The sequence below is a fragment of the Notothenia rossii genome (genome assembly GCF_949606895.1).
Source record: "Notothenia rossii genome assembly, chromosome: 4".
NCBI lineage: Eukaryota > Metazoa > Chordata > Actinopteri > Perciformes > Nototheniidae > Notothenia > Notothenia rossii.
In genome coordinates this window covers 35,474,233-35,497,115 of record NC_136902.1, presented here as the reverse complement: position 1 = coordinate 35,497,115, position 22,883 = coordinate 35,474,233, and the positions used below count along the sequence as shown (strand labels likewise).

Genomic DNA, 22,883 nt, shown 5'->3' with positions numbered 1-22,883 from the left:
AAATGTTTTATGGACCCATAATAGTGATTATTATTTAAGTTAAGTTTTGCCATAATCATGTCTTTTTCCATAATCAGGCAGCTGAACAACATTGGTAAAAAATGTATACATTATATATATATATATATATATATATATTTCTATTAATCATTTTCGGCCTTTCGGCATTCGGTTTTCGGGCAACTGTTTCCTATTTTCGGTATCGGTTTCGGCCAAGAATTTCCCATTCGGTGCACCCCTACTAATAAATAGGGTATTCTGGACGCATGGTATTTAAAATAGGAATTTACTGGTTTTAAAAAGCTTAGGTACGAGGCAGTATCTCTATGAGTTCTGAATTTAGCTTCCTTTAAGGCAATGCAAACTTTTTCTCAGCCAAGTACCCCATGACCGACCCCGGATATTTTTGATAGAAAAAGCCTATATAATAAAATAATTACAATATAGTGATGTTCCATCAGTGTGGGATTTATTAACTCCTTCATGCATGAATTACAACAAACTAAGGATATGTTCATCTTCATGCATGAAAAAAAAGAACATAACGAAAACAAATTAAAACTGATTTTTCCAAGGACTTTTTCAATTGAAGTAATATATTTTTAACAAACCAATTAACAAAGTGATATGTTATGAAAAACTATAAAATGCAATACATACATTTTACATGTTTATATGAGGACCCCCTTAGTGGTTCTAGGAATATTTTATATAACATTTTTTTTCTATTTAACTTATTGTACTACGATTATTTTTGTAATCATGCATGGTATTTTTTTAATTAACCTTTTTATTTATTTGTATCTCACGTACCCGCTGCAGTACCCCAACGTACCCCTAGGGGTCTACGTGCCCCCATTTTAGCTTCTTTTGATAAATAGCTGGGATGAGCCTCTGCCCAGTGCCTTTTCAGAGCCTTGCATAACCCCCTCAAATGGAAATATGTGTTTACATAAATGGTGACCAAACCGTTTGAGACCCACTGAGAACTTAGACTAAGTTAACTATCTAAACACTCAGAGAGTCCTCTACCTCACCTGAGCTGAGGTTATCCCGAGCTTGAATGACACACAGAGACCAATCAAAGGCTTTGATTTATGATCTGTATGACAGTGGCCATGTCGGCAGGCCACATCATGTATACAGCCAGTTACCCTGTTTGAGGCAGGCCGGCCATCGGGAAACCCCCCGGTCCTCCCGATGGCCAGTCCGGGACTGGGTACAGGAGGCGTAGAGCAAGGGATCATTGTCCACAAGTAAATCAATCGCAGATGGCATCGTGATCGCAGACGGAAAAAAAACTAAACTAAATAAAACTATTCAAAAAAAAACTAAAAAAGACTAAATGGATCGTAAAATATACTTGGGCGGCCTTTAATATACCTGGGCGGCCCGGCCTCACTCTGTTGAGGGTGTAGGGATAACAAAACACATCAAGCTCATTTTCAACACCTTGGGTATATTAAGGTCATTTATCTTGATCACACATTCAGGCATGATTCACACGCTGAGATGAGTAGTGTTATGGCTGTAAGAGATTGTGGAATATCCTAATATATTGCAGTCAAGATTAGATAATGGGAAATTGTATCCTCCAAAATTGGATCATTTTTCCATTTAGCTTGGATTGTACTTTTTCATACACAGATTTCAGGACTTCTAAGATAGATAGATATTATATAATAAGTACAAACTACATAATAGCCTTCCATTATACTGATTCTTTTCATGTCACCCCTTATTTATTTTTTTAAATGATGGCACTAACATGCATGGGCTATATTCAGGGTTTAATTGCCTTTAAAAAAAAATGTAATCAGTAACCTAATCTGAGTACCAAAATATAAAAGTAACTGTTACTTTTGCATTACCTCGATATCAAATGCAATGCAAATAAATACAAGAGAAAGAAAATATCAATAAGATGTTTTTTACTGAAGTGTATTATCTAAGACGACAGAACAATGTGACCTTAGAAAAGAAGAATCCACGATATTTAGGATCAAACACTATATGCTCATTTAAGTTTTTTAGTAACATTGTAATACTGCTGGTAATCCCAAATTTAAGAGAATAGTTACCCTTTTTTGTATCCTTATTACGTAATCCCGTTACATGTATCTGTTACTCCCCAAGCCATATTGCTATTATATTTATATTTCAACTTTCTTATTTAATCCTAATTATTCTTATCTTTTGTCACATATCAAGCTTGTGGAGATTTTGTTTGTCTTTTCAACATTGAGTTGCTGCCTAATCGCGCTAAACCATGCTAGCATATTGGTTGGAGCAATGGCTATTCCTAATCTGTAAAACACACAGGATGCAAGGTAAACCGAACCGATTAAGTAGTATAGCAGGGTCCAGATTTATTGAGAAGATATAAGCCTGTCTCCCCTCTCTCGACATGGGCGATGTAAGAACACTGGCTAATGGAATGGAAAGCCAACGGCCAAACAAATTGCATTAAGAAAAGCACTGTCCTTTTTTTGTTATGGCAAACTTCAAATGCTGTTTTTAAGGACAATAAATATAATTTTTTGCATTATTTGTTAATACAATACATCAATATCAAGAAATTATATGTCTTAGGTAAAAAGGTCTTTGTTTTTTCAAATTACACTTTGCAATATGGGCAGCAGAAAAATGCAAGAAACGTGCGTAACTTGGGCAGCATTTTTTCAATTTCTTGAAAGGAAAGCAGGTTTTATGACTGGGGTTTCAAGATGCTTGTAGGTAGTGATCAGATGCACTTTAGCTGTGTGATTTCTGCCTGAAATATTCATTGCACATCTATCAGAATGTGATCCCAGAGGGGGCCTGCTGTCATTACGGGCTCATTTCCGTGCCAATTTCTTCCTATTTCTACCTTGTGATGACATTTGGAAGTCAGGGGGAGGTGGGGTGTAATGGAATGTTTCCATTGGGCAAATGAAAGGTAGGTGTGTGTGTGTGTGTGTGTGTGTGTGTGTGTGTGTGTGTGTGTGTGTGTGTGTGTGTGTGTGTGTGTGTGTGTGTGTGTGTGTGTGTGTGTGTGTGTGTGTGTGTGTGTGTGTGTGTGTGTGTGTGTGTGTGTGTGAGAAATATATATTTTTTTACTGTATGCATAAGTAAGATTGTTCATATGTGTCTCTGCATCACATGCATATTAGAATATTCTTCGGTCTCTTTGCGTGCATGTGAATCTGTTCGAAGGCTTGTCACAACGTGTGTGTGTGTGTGTGGATTTTTGACTCGTATGCCTTTTTATATTGAGCTCGGGGACGGGAACACAGTGGAGTGGTGATGTCTGGGAGAGTGCAACAAGAGAAAGAAGGGGATTGATTCAGAGCTTTAAATAACACACTCTCTTCTCCTCCAGCTGAGTCCACCAGACACATGTCACTCAACTCACCAACTCATACCATCATAGCCAGTCTGTGTGTGGGGGTGTGTGTGTGTGTGTGTGTGTGTGTGTGTGTGTGTGTGTGTGTGTGTGTGTGTGTGTGTGTGTGTGTGTGTGTGTGTGTGTGTGTGTGTGTGTGTGTGTGTGTGTGTGTGTGTGTGTGTGTGTGCGCGTGTGCGCGTGCAGTGCCGTCCCTCCCTACAGGCCGATCATGCCGACTGCGTGGGGCCTCACCTTGCGGAGGGGGCCTCAACTGAGCCGAAAATGCGGTGCACCTATGCGCTTATGCGGCACGCTTATACGGCGCAATTAGAGTGACGCGGCACGGTTTCGCCGCTGCGAGGCTCCACTAGCACCCCCTCCCCCTGCCACGCCCGGTCTACGCTTGCGAAACAGAGGGTCTCATCATAGAACTTTGCGTGGGGCCTCATGTTGGCCAGGGACGGCCGTGTGTGTGTGTGTGTGTGTGTGTGTGTGTGTGTGTGTGTGTGTGTGTGTGTGTGTGTTTAGTCCTCTTTAAAGCAGCAGTGAAAATGCCTAGGCAAGTTTTCCTATTTGTAAGGGAGAATGGATTGCTCTGTCTCTTGGTTGCTTTTTGCCTCACAAAGCTTTGGGAAAGGCTGTGTGTCAGAATGCACATGTGACAGACATGCAGTGTATCTCTCTACATCTCTTAAAGGTGGGGTAGGTAATTTTGGAGAAACCAGCTCGAGTGCACTAGAATTTGAAAATACACAACCAGAAAAAATCTGCCACTTCCTTACAGAGCCCCTCACACACAAACGCGCACATGACCACTGAGGGCACGAGATAAGTTTGTGCACAGATGGAAGGCTGACAGGCAGGTAGGCCATCCAGTTATTTTAGCCGGGCCGGCTCAGATGATTGGTCGTGCTTTTTACAGTACTACGGCTTCAACAGATAATATTTTTTTATGGATTTTTTGTCAAAGCACTTAAGATATCCATTGCTATTGGGATGTTAAGAGCATTCCATGGAATATAACAAAAAGTGTATCTCGAGCCGGTTTCTCAAACTTACCTACCACACCTTTAAGGTAAAGTAAATGTGTCTGGCAAGAAAGACACTAATATGTTGTTATGAAAAATAATTGGTCATTAGTTCCTTTTCCAACTATGGCTACTAAAATGGACGTAGTCACCAGGGGTCTCATTTATAAACAGCGCGTACGCTCAAAAGATGGCCTACGCCAGTTACTAAGCAATGTTTGCGATTTATAAAAAACAAACTTGACGGGAAAATGTGCGGTCCTCCACGCAAACTCTGACCCCAAAAACGGGAGAGACGAGAAACTGCAACACCGTTGGCAGAAGGAAGAATGGAGAGAAATATGTGGAAATAATACCATAAATAAAATGTTACCTCTCATTTATCACATATGAATAATTCATTTGCATAAATTGATTAAAGCCAATCTTAAAATAATTTAACAAGCGCCTGTTTGAGAGTCCTCAGTGCACATAAAAACATAACTTGGAGAAATAAATAAATGCGGATATGTTATTTAAAACCACCTTGAATATGTTGTCTTAATGTGTATTCTCATAAATGATGCGGTAAGCAGGAGGACAGAATTACATCTAAACTGTGGCCGTTTTGCTTTTCTATAGGTTGTAGATACGAGCATGGTTTTTACTCATGTTTTATGCCGTTTGCTAAGACTTGACAAGTCGCTCATAAAACACAGGAGGTATGGAAACTAAGAACACCATATATTTGGTAGATTTGGCAGCTGATATAACACAAAACATTTGTTTTATTTCATTTAAGTGGGGATAGAGTTGCTGCGGGGGGGTTAAGACGCACAGGTTGCAGTGGAGACGCTGCGCACAGCTGATTGACAGCTGGAACACAAACCACCAAATAAAAAAAATCTAATTAATTAACTCCACTCCGCAGGGATCCCCCCGATACTTTTTTACTGAGGAAGGTTATGTGTATATCATTAACTTATTTATTTTGGTGACGATCCAACCTCCATGCTGCTACTCTACTACTACTACTAAAAACTGCATCCACCAAACAATGTGATTTATCTCGACCTCCCCAAAAGAACCAAAATCTGACACGGTGCGAAAAGTCTTTTTTTAGCTGTTCTGTCGTCATTTACTGCGATCTTCTTCATGCAGTCAGTCAAAATGAATATTAATACGGGCGTTTCTTTGAGTATTTATAGGCAAATATGGGCGTTACGTGAAGCCCGCAAAAGCTGCGCCGCATTTCGAGTTGATTGTAAATACATAGTGATTTCATTATGTCACGGAGGTAAACAAACAAGTCTAATGGAGGAGTTTCAGGCAGGGCGGGGGTCAGAGTTTGGGGGACAGAAACTCCCTCTGGAGGGAACAAAGGATTTTAGCCTTTGCAGACCATTTACACGCACTAAAACCTACAGGAATGTGAAAACCCCAAAAGGATTAATAGGACCCCTTTAAAGCCTTGAGCTTCAGATTTAGACACAAAATGTATTGTATTATATTACATTTATTTGACACTTTTGTACAAATCAATAACTGAATTCTTACAGCACGGGAGGGTTTGCCACCATAAAGTTGACATTTGTGCTTTTGAGGGAAACGTTTGATGGATTGCCATGACATTTTGTTCTGACATTCATGCCTCCCTCAGGATGAATTCTGATCGTTTTGGTGATCCACTGACTTTTCCTCTAGAGCTATCATGAGGTCAACCTTTAATATTTGTCCAACATTTTGCTTTAAGATCAAATACCTTCAAAAACATCCGGTCAAACTCAGCTGTACTTTATTTTAGCGCTTATAAGACCCAAGCGGTTTTTTTATATGCATTTTTTATTTCTCTTTGCTATTTGGGCTTATTGGAACCTGATAAGTATAAAAAACGAACTATCATCTTTTGACATGATGTACTTTTAGAGAAAAATGATGTCCACATATGTGGACACCCGTTCTGAATTTCCATAAAACACATTAAAGTCACCTTTTTGTAATGATCATCTCTGGGAGATGGGCATTCGCCCTCCTGCAGACCGAGACATGGGGCACTGCCGTCACAGGACGTTTCTTCCCTTGATTTGTTCCACGATGCAGAGTTTGACACAGACGAGCCAAGACTAATGGCGCGATTCCACTGCAGCGGGTAGCTCGCTTTAAGCGTGCCGAGCCGTTCGGGGCCCGTTTTTGGTTGCGTTTCCACTTGGCCTAGTACCGGCTAGTGGGTCCTAATTCACAGTTTTTCTGGCCACATAAAACGTGGTTCTAGGGCCAGGAACAACCAGGCTGAGTCGGGCTGAGTATGCTAAACTAGAGAGAGAATCACTGGCAAGGGGGCTACAACTACAACAAGATGAACATATTTGAACGTGATTTAATTGTAATACACGTTTCAAAATGATGCCGTAAGTAACAACATACTGGTTAGTAAAAACCATGAATTAATGCTTTGACAAGTCTACAGACAGACGGCAGGCGAAAAACCCTTTTAAAATGCGTGATTTCTAAATGGAGCTTGGCTAAGCTAACGTTATATATGCTCCGACCGTCCACACTCACAACAACGGCCTATACAGACATAAATAAACCAGCGACTGTATTCACCATGACACAGGCAGTCTGTGGTTTGTACTTGTTTAACTTTTGTCTAGTTTCTGAACAGATATGAAGAGCTGTGAGCTCTGAGTGCTAAGAGCTAACGGCTGTGTTGTTTTTCTGGGGCGCTCATTGAAGATGACGTCATGGCTCCGCCTACACTGCGTTACTATAGTTACTACCCCAGTTCCTAAACTGTAATGGAAGCGCAGCATTAAAGTGAGCCGGGCCTAATAAGGCCTAACCAAACCGAGCGAGGCCGAGCGAGGCCTGCAGTGGAAACGCGCCATAAGCCTCCCAACCCCAGGCCCACCTCTTCTTCTTCGACCTGCTCAAGCAGTGCACCTTTACCTTGATACAGATCAAAGTCCACCACAATGCCATCTGATGTAACACAAACAAAGTTCTTTATGCCAACTGGGTTTGGCTTCATTGGCAGATATTGTCTGCATGGACAGGCTCCTGTGAAAGGAATCATCTGCTCATCAATAGATGCACATTCAGGTCGATTCTGAGACTTGCAGCCTTGCAGAATCCGATCCAGAAAAGGCCTCACATTCCATAATTTGTTCCCCTTCCTCAGATCTTCTGGCACATCATCATCAATTAGCACTTTTATTGATCCCCTCAGTCTGAAGAATCTGTCGCGCGTGAATCTGTCAGTGATGGCAGTGATTCTCAAGGCTTCGGACCAGTACATCCTGATTGTTGGGTATCAGATGCAGGACATAAAAATACAGGCACCAAAAAAGTGGTAAACCTCATCTACAGAGGTGTTGAGTGGGTCCCCACTCCTAGACAGTGACATAGCATTAGAGCAATCTGAAATCATTTTCATCAAATCTCTATCTATATACTGTTCAAAATAGTTTAGTGGGGTCCAGACATTTCTGTCAAGCTCAGTTTCGTCCTCATGCTCAAACTGGGCAAGGTCTGGCGTCAATGGAGTAGCCCTCCAGCGCAACCCACGTCCTGCAGAACCAGAATCAGAATAAAAATAGTACTTATTGCAAAGTAAGTTACATATTTTTACCCATGCTAGCAATTCACTGAGGTGTATTGGTGCATAACGTAGTTGAATCTGAGTGGATGTTTATATGAAATTTGAAGGTTTACCCTCAAGGCATGCTAAAATAATAACAATTACCTTTATTGTGCTGTCCCCGAGTGCTTGGTCCTGGTGTTGGCTCTTCCGAGTCCTCATCTGAGCGATGAGCCTCGATCTGCCGAGTTTGAGGGTGCCGTCTGGGAGTGCGGGATGAACCTGTATCCGTTTTTAAGAGTGCGCTTAAGACCTTCCTTTTTGATAAAGCTTATAGTTAGGGCTGATTAGATTCAGCCCCTAGTTTTGCTGATATAGGCTTAGTTTGTCGGGGGACATCTTACTTCTTCCTTCTCTCTGTCTATACCTGTGTACTCTCATGTTCCGATTAACCCAGCTTCCCCAAATGTCTTTCTTTTTGGTGTCTATATACGCCGGGATCCGGAGTCATGGATGATCCTGCGGTCCTGTGTCATGGATTGCGAGTCCTGGATCTTGAGTCGTGGCTGTGGTCCTGGATCATAAGTCCTGGATGGATATACTCGTGGCTTCATCTTTCTATTATAAACACATGCATTTCCAAACATTTGGACTACCTATGTTGCAAATGTATTATCTTTTCAATTTATACACGGCATCTATTGCACGTCTGTCCGTCCTGGGAGAGGGATCCTTCCTCTGTTGCTCTCCCTGAGGTTTCTCCCATTTTTCCCTTTAAACTGTGGGTTTTCTCTGAAAGTTTTTCCTTGTCCGATGTGAGGGTCTAAGGACAGAGGGTGTCGTATTGTCATACTGATATTTTGTACAAACTGTGAAGTCCACTGAGACAAATGTAACATTTGTGATATTGGGCTATATAAATAAACATTGATTGATTGATTGATATCTGTCCCTGTCCCTGTCCCTGTCAACAAGTGTTGTAAATAATCATTTTGCTTCCTATCCTTCACCTAGCCCTGCCCTGAGGCCCTGCCTAAAATAAACAAATATCCACTGGGTCTTGGCTAAACATTATTTGCACCACGGAGACGTTTACGTCCTCTGCTGTGCTCAGTGGGCTGAGGAATGGGGTCCTCATCCTCACGGCTGCTTTGCTCCTGTGGTGGGGGTTGATAATTGGCATCCAGGATGGGATCATCGTTGGCAGACAAGTCTTCCAAATCTGAGTTGTCTCCATCAATTAACCCAAGTAGCTCCAATGCTCTTTGCACAGAAAAACGCTCTGGAAATAAAAACATGAAAAAATCAAATACAAACCAATGTCATTTATGTATGTATTTATGTATTTCTTTGTTATTTATTTCACTGGGACAATGTACAACTTTTCAACTGCACCAGAGTTAGCTATAAACAACTCTAGCTATTATCTATAGCAAGGCACGTTTGTACTAGCATATTAAAGAGCAACTTCCAGGTTAAAGACACCTGTGAATAAATGTGTAGGAAAATTATGAATACACTAGATTTTTCAAAAAGATATACAGAAATATACACTACAGTGACATCTGGCGTCGTTTTTGTAAGAAATGTTCACTTCAGCATAAAAAAGCCTCGGCATGTGACCTCCCGCGTGTGACGTAACACGGGGGAAACAAGGAGGAGAGCGGCCGGTGTAACGTATTAATAAACATGGATCCCAATGCTAGTTTCGACACAGAAGACACAGAAAAAGTTGAACATGTATATTCGAATGCATATGACGGACCACAACCTTATAATTATGAGCCTGCTAGGCGTCCAAGAGACCAGGAGCAGCCAATGATTAGAAGAAATAACGGCCATCGGAGAGAAATTGAGCTGTGGTGTGAGGAGAACCAGTGAAGAACTGGGCAGCTATCGTGGTGAGTGACCGGCGTTAGCTACAGAATGTTAGCTAACGTCACATCACAACATTGTGAAGTTAGCTATCATATATCAGGCTATAACTAAAGTAGCATTGATAATATAGTAACGTTACTGGCAGGACTGTTGATACTGATCCATAACAGAAACTAATGTGCAAGTATCAGCCGTATCTCGCGTTACCTAATGCAACTCCACACTACGGTGCTGTGTACCGGAGGGGAGACGCGAGATACGGCTGATACTTGACGATCTGACGGAGAAAGGTTGTGGAGCCTCCGTTGATATGCCGTTGTAAATGGCTTGATGGAAAGCAGGTGTGTAGTCGGGGAGGGTGCACAGCTGATTGCAGCAGGTGAGTGGAGGTTGAGCCGGGAGCCAGGAGTGACAGCCACCACGCACACACAAACAACACAGACAGGGGGAAACAAACAAACACAAAGGAGACGGCTGGAGCAGTACAGCCACCACAGCGTTACCTAATGCAACTCCACACTACGTCTTACGGTGCCGTGTACCGGAGGGGAGAGAGCAGCGAAGGGGGGGTGGAGAGAGATGTAATACGGTTTCCTGATAAAGCTGTGGAGAGTATGTGCTGCAGGGAGGTGGATGCACAACCCACCCAGGAACGAACGCTAGCTCCGGTCCTTTTCCCGTGAGGGAAACTGTGGACTCAATGTCCCTACAGGCTGGTATTTGTGCAACCTGCACAAACACAATACTGCACCATGATTACAAATGGTGAAATACAATGTAAAACTACCGAAAAATACCAGCTCACTAAAACACAACCACTCAACTCAACGCAACTACTAACTATACCCGCGGTCAGAGAGCGGAGGTGTTTACCCTTTGTGATGTAATATGACGCGTTTGACGTATGACCTTAAAAAAAAGCCGTGTTTAAGAGCAGAGCTCAAAATTGCTCCTTTCCCTCTGAATTCCTGCCCTTATGTCTAGTAAAACATATCAAATCCTACATTCACTTTTTTTTATTGGAATTTTCAAGCAAGTTTAAGCATAAATGTAGAAAAAAAAAAACCCTGCAAGATGCTCTTTAACATTTTCAACCCAAATAATTTATGTATGTATGTATGTATTTAGATATTTAATTGGGACAATGTACAGCTTTTTAGCTGCACCAGAGTTAGCTATAAGCTATTTTACTTGTGCACATTTTTACTAACATATTAGCATTCTCGACCAACCTAAGTCCCTATGTACACATACGTGTACATCATGTTTAGCGGCATACCAAATTGTTATTTTTTACACATTCTTTTTCAAATTTGCATGTCATGACAAACGTATAATGCTTTGATAAATATCTAAATCAGAAAAAGCCTTGAAATATGATAGGAATTCTTACCTTGTCAAGGTTTGTATTTGGAGCTGCCACTTGATTTATCCCTTGTGTTTGCCGCCATTTAGATTTTTTACTGTAGTGTGTTGTATTCTTCTGACACCACCAAATGGCAGCGTAAGTGCCCACATACGTGGCCATGAGGCCCCAGTTCAGCAGAATTAACGACTGTGGTCATATGACCAAAAATGTGATGTCCACGCATGTGTACGCCAGGCCCTAGGAGGTTAGAAACATGTCTTTAATATAGCATTTCACTTGTTCGCCATTGACAGAGGGAAGGTGAGACCTATTGTATTTGTTGGCAAGTTTGAATATATTTGTATCTTTTTTTTATGACAAGCTATTTTCGTTCTCATAACCTGAGGGTGGTGGTGGCGAAGTCCGTAGGGACTTGGCTTGGCAACTGGCAGGTCACCGGTTCAAGTCCCGGAAAGACCAAGTGCTACCGAGGTGTCCCTGAGCAAGGCACCGTTCCCTAAACGGCTGCGCGCCGTACATAATGGCAGCACACTGCTCCTAAGACTAGGTAGGTTCAAATGCAGAGAAACCATTTTGTTACTACCTGTACTATGTAATGACAATAAAGTTGATCATCATCATCATCATCTAATGTTAGCATGCTTACACCATAAAGTAAGATAGTTAGCATTAAGCTCAAAGTCCAAATAGTCATTTCAACTATACTCATTGTTTTTCGGGAATCAATTCCACTTTGCATGATGGGGGAAATGCCTTCTCTTTTTACAAAAATCCATACTTTTCAGACACAAGTGAAAAAACCCAATTTTAAGCTGGTACACTGCAGCATTGCGGGAAAAAAACTACCAGAATGAACACTGGTGGGTTCTTTGCAGCTCATTTGCAGCGTTTTGCATGAATTAGCATTATGCCTAGGTTGCAGTTTTGTAATGGTTATGCTACGGTGTATTTTGTTTCACTTTCCTGAATTTCCTTTTCCTTGCCAAGGAGTTTTGCAGAGAAGAGAAGAAAACACGTTGGAAAGTTGAACTTATCACTTTCCAAAATATAGAAATTGAACCTAATGTTAGGTAGTGTGTTTCAATCTATGGAACGAGGGGGGGTGAGGTGGGGAGTGAGGGGACCCTGAGGCAGAGCTTGTTATGCTGTCAAATACAGATCCATCTACACTGCACACTTTAATTTGTTCCTCTTCTTCTCCATTTCCTTTCAATTTTTGTGCTCTCTCCCTTTGTCTAGCAGTGAAATCCTTTGTTATTCTTAAATGTTGATGTTTTAGGTGATTTCTAAGAACAAGGGCTACTACAGGCAAAGCAAGGATTGCAGTTTTGGAGTCAAATCTGCTGAAACTTCTAGCAAATCTAGCAAATCACATAACTAATGAATTTTGGGAAGCACACTTTTTTCATAGAGCGTGTGAGAAGGGAGAAGATCGATACCCTTTCACAGACATGAGTGGTATTGAGCTTCTCATCTAAGTCTCAAAAAGTAAACCAAACGTGTATCAACTAACTGAACAATTTCTTCACTTAATGAGTCAGTCTGGTTTTGTTTTGGGGCGTCCAGTTAAAAGAAAATGGTTCCTTCTTAAAAAAGAATGGGTCATTTAAAAATGCTTGGAATATATGAATGTGAACTACTTAACTAAAAAAATATGAAAACATAGGATGGGACTTTAAGCTTGCTTGTGTTAACCATCACATTTCTGAACACTGTGAATAACCCTAGCCTTGGACTATTTTTTTTTTTTTCAATGGTTTGTGCCCATTGGTTCCAATGAATGGAGGGCTTGATGCTTCATTAATAGCTTCTACACTGTTATGCTTCAAACTTTGAGAACACATTCTACTAGAGGACATTTTTCAAGTATCTTTCTTACTTTTTTCATATGCTCATGAATATAGCATATCAAGTTGAGAAGATTTTAGAATCACTTATATTGTTTTGTTTGATAGGCTCCGTTTTTTGAAAAAACAATAATCTCTAATAAATAGGCCAAATGGGATTAACTGTAGGACAGACTGAGAGCACGACCTTATGACAAACAGAGAATTGAACGAGATCACATTTTTGCTCAAGCATCTGGAGAAAAAGCCTGAACCCAACCAATAAATGCCCATATATTTGAGCTTAAATGTTTAACAGTTAAATATTGGTGCATTGATTTCTCGTTTGTGTGTTCCTTTAAATGCTTAGCCAATGATGAATTTAATTTCCTGTTGCAACAAGAATGACAGTATGTCCTCTCACCTTTGGCAGGTATCTGGATCAAACCCACCCGAACATCCAGGATGAGGGAGAAGAGGGCGGACTTTGTGGCAGGATGCCTGGGAGGAAGGGTCATTGCAGCTGGTGGTCTAGGTCAGCACCTCCATTCCTTTCCCATTTTCAGTTTGATTGTTACTGTCAATTAAATAAATTGTTGTGCTTTGACCAAATAAGGAAAAAGAAAGGAAGGAGAGACAGAACAAAAGTCCAAGTCGTCCTTTGATTGATTTCCAATGTTGCAGGTCCTTTAGTCTGTTAATAGACAAGCCTAACATCTGTGTTCATGTTTAGAGTTTCTTCTGAAGTAAAAAACATAAATGTTTCTTGTATTTATTTCCTACAGTATCTGGTTTTTATAGGGAAAATAAATATCGGTTTATACTGATAAATAAAGATATTTCTTGTTTTCTTCATCTACTCTGGAGAAACATAAAAGAAAATGTCAAAATCAATGTCAAAGACCTAGAAATCCTACGTTTTAAAACTCTAGTATAGAAATCTCCTAAAAGGCTGCATTCTGAATTTCCTGCGGGTCAACAAAATGGCGTATTTTATTGAGAGGCTCTTGGAAGACCGCTTTGACCTGTAGGGTCAGGGTGACATGACCAACAGACAAGTTTCAGGAATCAGTAGCCAAGTTTTCCATATATTCCCATCCTGGGTAATTTGATAAGAAGAGAAACATTGAAACATTTAGAGAACTGTCTTTTATTGAGTTTTGCAACCATTTTAACTCCAGTAAAAAGGTTATGTCCTGTTCACAGATTGGTTGTAGGTTTGTTTCTCTATTTGTGAGCCGTATACCTGCCCAATTTTCATGGAAAAGGAAAAGTTAAGCATAGGCGAAAGAAGAAGCCATTCAATTGCGAAGCAGCTTGGACTCATGGTACAGATTATTCTTTACCTTTGGAAATTGCCTTGGCTTAATCAGATTTTAAAAAACTGATTTAGGTTCCCTTCATATTTTCACAGCTGTATTTTTGCAGAGTTTCCTCACAGTCATGGGCCAGCTTACTGCCAGATTTGACTGTGCATGACAGTGCTACGTCATTGTAATACGTTGAGGGAATATTTAGCAGACCTTGCAAATAACATGCCCTTTCTCGCAATGTTAATGGTAATTAAAAACAATTTGTCTATCCATCCCCTCATAGAGATATGGTCCAACTTGTTAATGGTTTCTTCTTGGCTCAAACTAAACCCTTCCACCAATATTCGTGAAAATCGAGCCTGTAGTTTTTCAAGAATCCTGCTGACAAACAAAAAAACAACTAAACAGAACATACGTAGCCTAGCCAAACCTCATTAGAAATGTCTAGTCTCCAAGCCAAAGACGATGCATGGTCTGATTTTAGAAAATACGATAAAGGTTATTGCACCTTTCAACCAAATAACCCATGCATCTTTTTTATAATTACATTATAAGCTTAAATCAATACCTGCTGCCAAGGCATATGTTCCTGCAGAATTACTGAAGCAATTAGTGTCATTACTGTTGCTTGGTAACTCAAAATATTTCTCATGGATTGTTTTTTCCCGATTGAAGTGTTACCCTAATACTTGGCTAAGAGTTGGCTTAATCTGATAATGAAAAACCTTACCGACGGTGAAGTTGCAACCCACTCTCATGGCATTTTGTGTTCACCAACACGATTTTTAATCTATTGATTCGTGTTCACCAACACGATTTCCCCCTTTTTTCGTGTATTTCTATTGGTAGTCTCACGGCATTACGTGTTATAGGAAGACCGGAAGCTGTGTGGTTCATAAAAAACATGTTCTTACTCAATATCAAGCCACAATTATTGCTTTTATTTTAAATCGTATCATTTCTGACTTTTGTTGCCGTCTGTGAGGAAAATAAATGGGTCTGAGAGCCTCAGGATACTGAAATCTGTATTTTTTCAATCTTTTTTTCCTTCTAATTTGTTATTCTTTTCAAAATAACACACTGTTATTTACTCAACAATAACACATAATTATCCTTGTTTTTATTTATTGGTTTATTTCCATAATCTCGTGATTTTTTTACGTCCGTCAGGAACTGAATTTCAAAATAAAAATAACCGGAAACAGACGTAGGCCTCTAGGAGTTTAGGATGGCCGAAGAAACTACACTACCCATAATCCCCAGCTATCGTTTAGGACTACAGTCCCCGTGATTAATCTTCAAACTCTGGGATTGGATGTTGGAGTGGCAGTGCGCCAATGTTAGCCTAGCGTCAAACAGCTGTTTGAAATGGAACGAAACCACGCCAGACTATCCAAAACTGGAATCGAACGCCCCCCCCCCAGAACTACACATGCTGGCTATTGTGTTTCGCAAAATGTTCTATGGGACGTCTCTACTGAACGTTTTCCCCACAATTAGAAGTTGCCATGACATTGGTATTATCAAATGTAAAACATATAATTAATAAATGGGTGAAAATTGCTTGTGTCCATAATGCGCAGCATTAATATATACCCACATGACAGCTCATTGTTACTTTGTAATTCTACTCCACTACAATACAGAGGTTAACCTTGTATTTTTACTCCACTACACTTATTTGAGTTACTTTGCAGATTCTGATTAATGATGTGAAATATAAACAACCCTTTAATCAGACTTTAGTTACACCTGAGTAAAATTCAGGGAAGGTGATTGTCAAGTGCCAACAATCAGGAGAGATATTTGATAGTTGGTGCTTGAGAAGACTAAACATTTATCTGCAATTGACATGAATGGAAACGAGTAATAAAGTATATTCATTACTTGTTATTCTCTACTAATAGTTAATTAAAGACTGTATAATGGCTATTTTGCACATCCCTTTGAAGATTTTCAAAGGTTATTGACATATCATATATACAACTACGGTGTATGCAATGAATGAAAATCTTGGGTCACCTCAACAGCGCATTACAAGATATCTATCAATATGTATACCTCCACCATTAAACTGTCATATTCTGCACATGTCTTATACTATCTACATACATAAGAGTATAATTCACATGTATAATATCAGTTAAAATAAGTGCTTCAACATAGTTAACATTGCAGGAAAGCAACATATTAGACGTTAAGTACTTTGTCAGGCTTAATATTTATCTGTAGATACCCCCAAAGCTTTTTTCTTATTTAAAAGAAGACCTTAATCTAAAGTATTATTTAATGTTTAAATAAAGGTTAATTCGTTTTTTCTGTTTTGCACCTTTGTACATCCTGCACTAAACTGTTTTATTGTAGAGATCACTTACAGTATCTTCTTGATTCTTTACATTCTATATTGCTATCATTGACCTTCTACTTTCCCCCTATGAAAGTATGTACTCTTAATATTTTTTTTATCAAATATAACACATAAAAACAATAATTCAATAACGTGCTTTAAGCACTAGGCGGTGCACACACGGTACACACAGCCATAATAACTTTGTATTATTAGTGTAGGACACTTATGTATGTACAACATCGGAAGATGTGTAGTTTTATTCATGTTTTCACATAATTTTACAGCATATTACTATACTATTTCAGACTCAGTATTTACATTCTTATATTCAAAGAAAATCAGTAATATCTTTAAAAACTACAAGTCCTTTTATATCAGCTGTGCACCGTTATGGTATAAATATAACCTATCTATGAATTAGATCAAATGTAAAAGTCAACCGAATTACTATTTATACTGCAGGGAGACGTATTGTGTGAAGAGAAATTGAAGATGTTGTTTAATTGTTGATATATTTATGATCCACGTCGAGTATTCAGTTTCGGCGAAATTTCTTCCAGTTTTTCCAAAGGTCTTCTCATCAGGGCTCTCTAAATAGAGAACTACGGCAGATCTGTAATATGTAATGCAGCCGAACCGTGTATTACAATGCCGTTATGTGATGACTTTCAAAGAAAAAAGCAAGAACACTCTGAATTAAGTATTATTTTATTCTTTTAAAAATGTTTTTCCGATTTCATATCATATAAACACCAAATCCCAACATGCATTGCGGCTAAAACATCCAATCGGCGAGCTTAAACCATAGCTGAGGATCTTGGGTAATCGCTCGAAATGCCTACGTCTGTTTCCGGTTATTTTTATTTTGAAATTCAGTTCCTGACGGACGCCAAGAAAGCCAGAGATTATGGAACTAAACAAATAAATAAAAAAAAGGATAATTGTGTATTATTGGTGAGTAAATAACAGTGTGTTATTTTGAAAAGAATAACAAATTAGAAGGAAAAAAAGATTTTTTAAAAATACAGATTCCAGTATTCTGAGGCTCTGAGCCCCATTTATTTTCCTCACAGATGGCAGCAAAAGTCCGAAATGATACGATTTTTAAAAAAAAGCAATAATTGTGGCTTGCTATTGAGTAAGAACATGTTTTTATTAACCACACAGATTCCGGTCTTCCTATAACACGTAATGCCGTGAGACTACCAATAGAAATACATTGCTTTTAAAATCGTGCTGTGCAACACGAAAAAAAGGGGAAAATCGTGTTGGTGAACACGAATCAATAGATTTAAAATCGTGTTGGTGAACACGAAATGCCATGAGACTGGGTTGGAAGTTGTCAGTGCCAACAACTGTGATTAATAACACACAACAAACACATGCCCTCACTCACAACCAAATTCGTTTTCTATTAACTTTCCATTTTCTCCTTGACTGAGCTGCATCTATTAAAGTAAATTTAGTGTGGAGAGAGAATGAGCAATGCTACAAATTAATTAAAGGTCAGTTTTTGTCCTCAATGACATTCTTGTTAAGCAGATATTGACTCTCTCTCTCGGCACCTGCATGCATCAGCAAGTAACACACATACAGTAAACACAAACACACACACACACACACACACACACACACACACGTTTTAGTGACAATCATGTATTGCGTTACAATTATATGTACAGAAAAAAGAAAAGAAAAAGTCTAAATATGATATTTGGCCTCATCATCTGAGGCCTGAACCACTGATCTACAGTATGAATCATCCCCACAAACATATGGAGATACACTATATAGACAAAAGTATTGGGCCACCTACACATTACACCTGCACAGGAGCTTATATGACATCCCATTCCAAATTCCCAGGCATGAAGTTGGTCCCCCCCTTTGCAGCTACAACAGCTTCCACTCTTCTGAGAAGGCTTTCAACAACATTTTGGACTGTGTCTGTGGGAATTTTCATTCCATTCATCCATAAGAGTATAGAGTGCCACAGTGACGCGTCCTAAAACCCGGAAATAAACTCCTTCCGGTTCCTTCGACAAAAACCAATGCAATTTCTCCACAATATATAAACTCCCCAAACAGGCGAAAACCTACCAGTTTCACCCACTGTCTCTGCCACCTCCCTCCATGCCTGGTTCCTCCGGTTTGTGTCCCGGTAAATAGTTACTGGTCATAAAGAACCGGGTGATTTGCTACCGTAATTTCTCGTTTGGAATATGAGGAAATGAACTGCGGTATGTCTCTCCCAGCTTACACGTGGTTTGATTGGCTAGCGCTTGTACTGTCAGATTTGCATTAACGGGATTTGATTGGCTGAGGCTTCCACCTCAGCTTCAAAAGTTGAACATTGCTCAACTTTTGAATCCTGAAAATCCTGGAAATCTTCGCTTTGCTTCCCCACAATGCAGTTTGGCGAAAAGCGAGGCAAAGTGACGTCACCCCATTAAAAGTGAATGGGCAGAAGCGTTGTAAGATTTTTTTAACGCTGCTGTGTAGACGGGCCGTAAGAGTTAGACCCAACACACGCTATTTTATCTACCTCTGGAACAAGCTAAACTAGTTATAAATATTTGTATTCTTCACTGTCGGGTCACTCATTACTGGATCGGTGAGCATACTTGCCAACCTTGAGACCTCAGAAATCAGGAGCATTTCAAAACCACCGCGGGGGTGATTGATTAACATTAACATGCTTATTGTAGTTGTAAGTGCACTGCCTTGCGGCCTGTAGCACCATCCTTGATGGAGCATACTGTATGTGTGGGCTGGACCTGTATTTTAGAGGAAAGGAGTGTTAAGACTCAGGCACTTAGGAGGTAGGACCCATTTGCACGACCCGGGAGACAGAGGTAAAGTATTTGTAAGATACTTTATTTGTAAGATACTTTATTTTATCAAAAACAGCAAAAATGAACAACAAAAAATGTTTTCTATCAATCTCTAGCTGAGATGACAAAAATGGAGAACAAAATGAAAACGCTCACGTAGTGAGGATCAAAACTTTCACAAGAGCACAAGGAGCATAGCCTTGACTGTGGCAAGAGAAAAGACCTTCCATGGCAAAAGACAAAAACGAACTGACCCTGAACACTGGGAGACTGGGGAATTTAAACACAGGGTAACAAGACACAGGTGGGAACAATCAGGGGCGGGGCTGACACTGATGAGCACAGGAGACACACAAGGGGTGACAGGTGAAAACAATCAGGAAATTAGACACACCAGGGAAACTAACGACAGACAGGAAAAACACAGGGAAAAAGACCAGACAATACACAGGGAGGAAAACATGACAAGGAGAAAAGCAAAACACCCACTACCAGACACACAAAACTAAAAACGTGACACAACACAATAATCGTGACAAGGAGTGAGCAGAGGGTAGAGTTGTCGATTCTTGTTCTGTTTTCTGTGATATATCTCAGACTTTAAGTTGCGCGCGCTACTAGAGAGACGCGCTACCATGGAAACCAAACAATGGTGTAGCTGTATTAAAGTCAGAGTGGAAACGGTCCTGAGTAAATCTGATTTTGTCAGAAATCGGGAGAAATGCGGGAGAAATATGACCCCGGGCGGAAACCGGGAGAGGGCAATGAAATCGGGAGTGTCCCGCGAAAATCGGGAGGGTTGGCAGGTATGTCGGTGAGCTGCACGAGATACTGACAGGCTGTCAGGAGAGAGGGGGGGAGATAAAACGAGAGCACTTCCGCTAATTTCTCCCGTGTTATTATCCAAAGTTAATTTCAACTTGAATAATGTACTTCCTTTGAATGTAATAATTATATTGGTTGTTGTTTGTGGAAGCGCCAGTGAATGAGCCCCACAGAGAACCGCAGCGACGCGTCCTAAAACCCGTAAGTAAACTTCGTCAAAAAGCAATGATATTTCTCCATAGGAAAATAGCTCAAAATAAGGTCTGTGGTTGACACACATTTAAGGGATCATGTTTTGTTCAGCCGGATAATCTCCACACGTCAACCCTACTTTTATAATTTTCTAATCATAAATCTAGTCGCCAGAAGCAAAATGCTAACGTTATGCTATTAACGAACTACAAGCTAGTACAGCAGCAGGGTCGCACGACTTCATCGTCACGCCAACTTAAGATTGTTTCAACTGACTTTCGTGCGCTTGCATATTTTAACAAAGCATTTCATTTTAGCCACACTGAATTTAACTAGAAGTCATGGCTGTGTCAATTACCAGTCTGATATTGTTTTACAAAGATGACGAGAAGAGTGTAGATAGAGGAGAGAACCACTACAAGTCAGGACACGTACAACAGTGCAGCCTAGATGAAGGTGTGCTTACCGGTGTTGTCAGGGCTAGCATGAGAAACAAGGTTTATAGTGTCGGTGAGTAGTGATAGCAAGAATACCGTTAACCTAGAGTTAATTTATTCACATTATTGACATTAATTCCCATTAACAGATCCATTTTATGTGTCACATGAAATCTGTATTACAAATATTACACACCAGAAAACACAGAAATATCCATGAAATAAACATACAGTAGGCTATAAACAATTAAAGGGATAATTGGGAAGGTATTACAAATGTAAATATCTTTTAAATAATAAAACAATCCCACCACCACCACAGGTATCTAGGGAAGAGGGAATTCTCTCCACAAAATGTGAATGCCCACGTGGAGAATGGAAATGCGGTCATGCGGCTGCATTAGCCATCTTTACCATCCACAATTTCAGCTGCACTGACACCCCCTGTCAGTGGAAGAAGCCAAAGGCAGCAAAACGTACGCATTCAGTGGAGGAGCTATTTTCCTCCTCCTCGGGGGCAGGTTCTCAGGATTTCTTGGCTTCTTTCCCCCGAGCCAGAAGAGGAACACTACAGCTTGGAAACACTTACTGTTCCTGAAATTATCAAATCTGTTGGGCATCAGGGACCTGAGGCAATTGTGGCATGCCGTCACAGTAACCCATCCTATACAATTAACCATTGTTGTTCTCTACCGTCCACCAGGCGCCTTGGGGGACTTCTTGGAGGAGTTAGATAATCTCCTCTCACACATCCCTGAAACTGGCCCTCCCGCTGTACTTCTCAGAGACTTCAACCTCCAGACAGGGAAGATAGACAAACTAACATCTCTGTTAACCACCTTCGCTTTCTCACTGTCTCCATCCCCACCTACTCTTAACGCTGGCAATGTCCTTGATCTCATATTCTCAAGGAACTGCACTACTTCTAACCTCTCTGTAAACCCGCTCCACACATCCGATCACTTCTTCATTTCATTCTCTCTACCCCTTTCCAAACATAACAAACTAATCTCTTCTAATTCTGCACCTGTCCGACGTAACCTTTGTTCCCTCTCTTCCTCTACCTTTGGCTCATCGGTGCTCTCAGCCCTCCTTTCCTCTGACTCGTTCCAACTTCTGCCTCCAAACTCTAATGCAGAAACTCTCTTCTCTACTCTCTCATCCTCTCTGGACTCTCTCTGTCCTCTCACATCTCGGCAGGCTCGTCAGTCCCCTCCTGCTCCCTGGCTAAATGACGCACTGCGTGCTAATAGAACCATCCTTCGGGCAGCAGAGCGGAAACGGTGGAAATCCAAACACCATGGCGACCTCCTAACCTATCAGGCTCTCCTCTCCTCTTTCTCTGCTTCGATCTCTCAGGCAAAAAGCACTTTCTTTCAAGATAAGATCCAATCTTCCTATTCCAATCCCCAAAAACTATTTTCTATCTTCTCCACCCTCTTGGACCCCCCCAAAGCCCCTCCTCCCTTCTGTCAAGCGACTTTGTTAACCACTTTGAAAAAAAGGTTGATGATATTCGCTCTTCTTTTTCTGACTCACCTTTACTCACCGCTGGGTCACCAGACCCTCCCTTCACCCACACACTAACCTCCTTCTACCCTCTCTCTCCAAGTGAGGTTCTTACCCTCATTACCTCTGCCCGTCCTACCACCTGTCCTCTGGACCCTATCCCTTCAAACCTCCTTCAAACTATCGCTCCTGATATTCTACCGTTTCTCACCCATTTCATCAACACTTCTCTAACTTCTGGTCACTTTCCAAACAGTCTCAAGGAGGCAAGAGTAAACCCTCTCCTAAAGAAACCCACTCTCAACCCGTCTGATGTTATAAACTACAGGCCTGTCTCTCTCCTCCCGTTCCTGTCTAAAACACTTGAACGCGCTGTCTTTAAACAACTCTCCTGTT

The 22,883-nt window shown here is 40.5% G+C and overlaps 1 protein-coding gene across 1 annotated transcript in view; it reads left to right on the top strand.

The window, feature by feature from the left end:
* klhdc8b (kelch domain containing 8B) overlaps nucleotides 1-13,615 on the top strand; it is a gene marked incomplete at its 3' end in the record, with an annotated part of 357,262 nt that extends 343,647 nt beyond the window's left edge. Inside the window, exon 5 of the mRNA XM_079673663.1 lies at nucleotides 13,461-13,615. Within this exon, the coding sequence (XP_079529789.1) occupies nucleotides 13,461-13,615 (155 nt within the window). The remainder of the gene's footprint in view (nucleotides 1-13,460) is intronic.
* Between the last annotated feature and the right edge of the window lie 9,268 nt (nucleotides 13,616-22,883).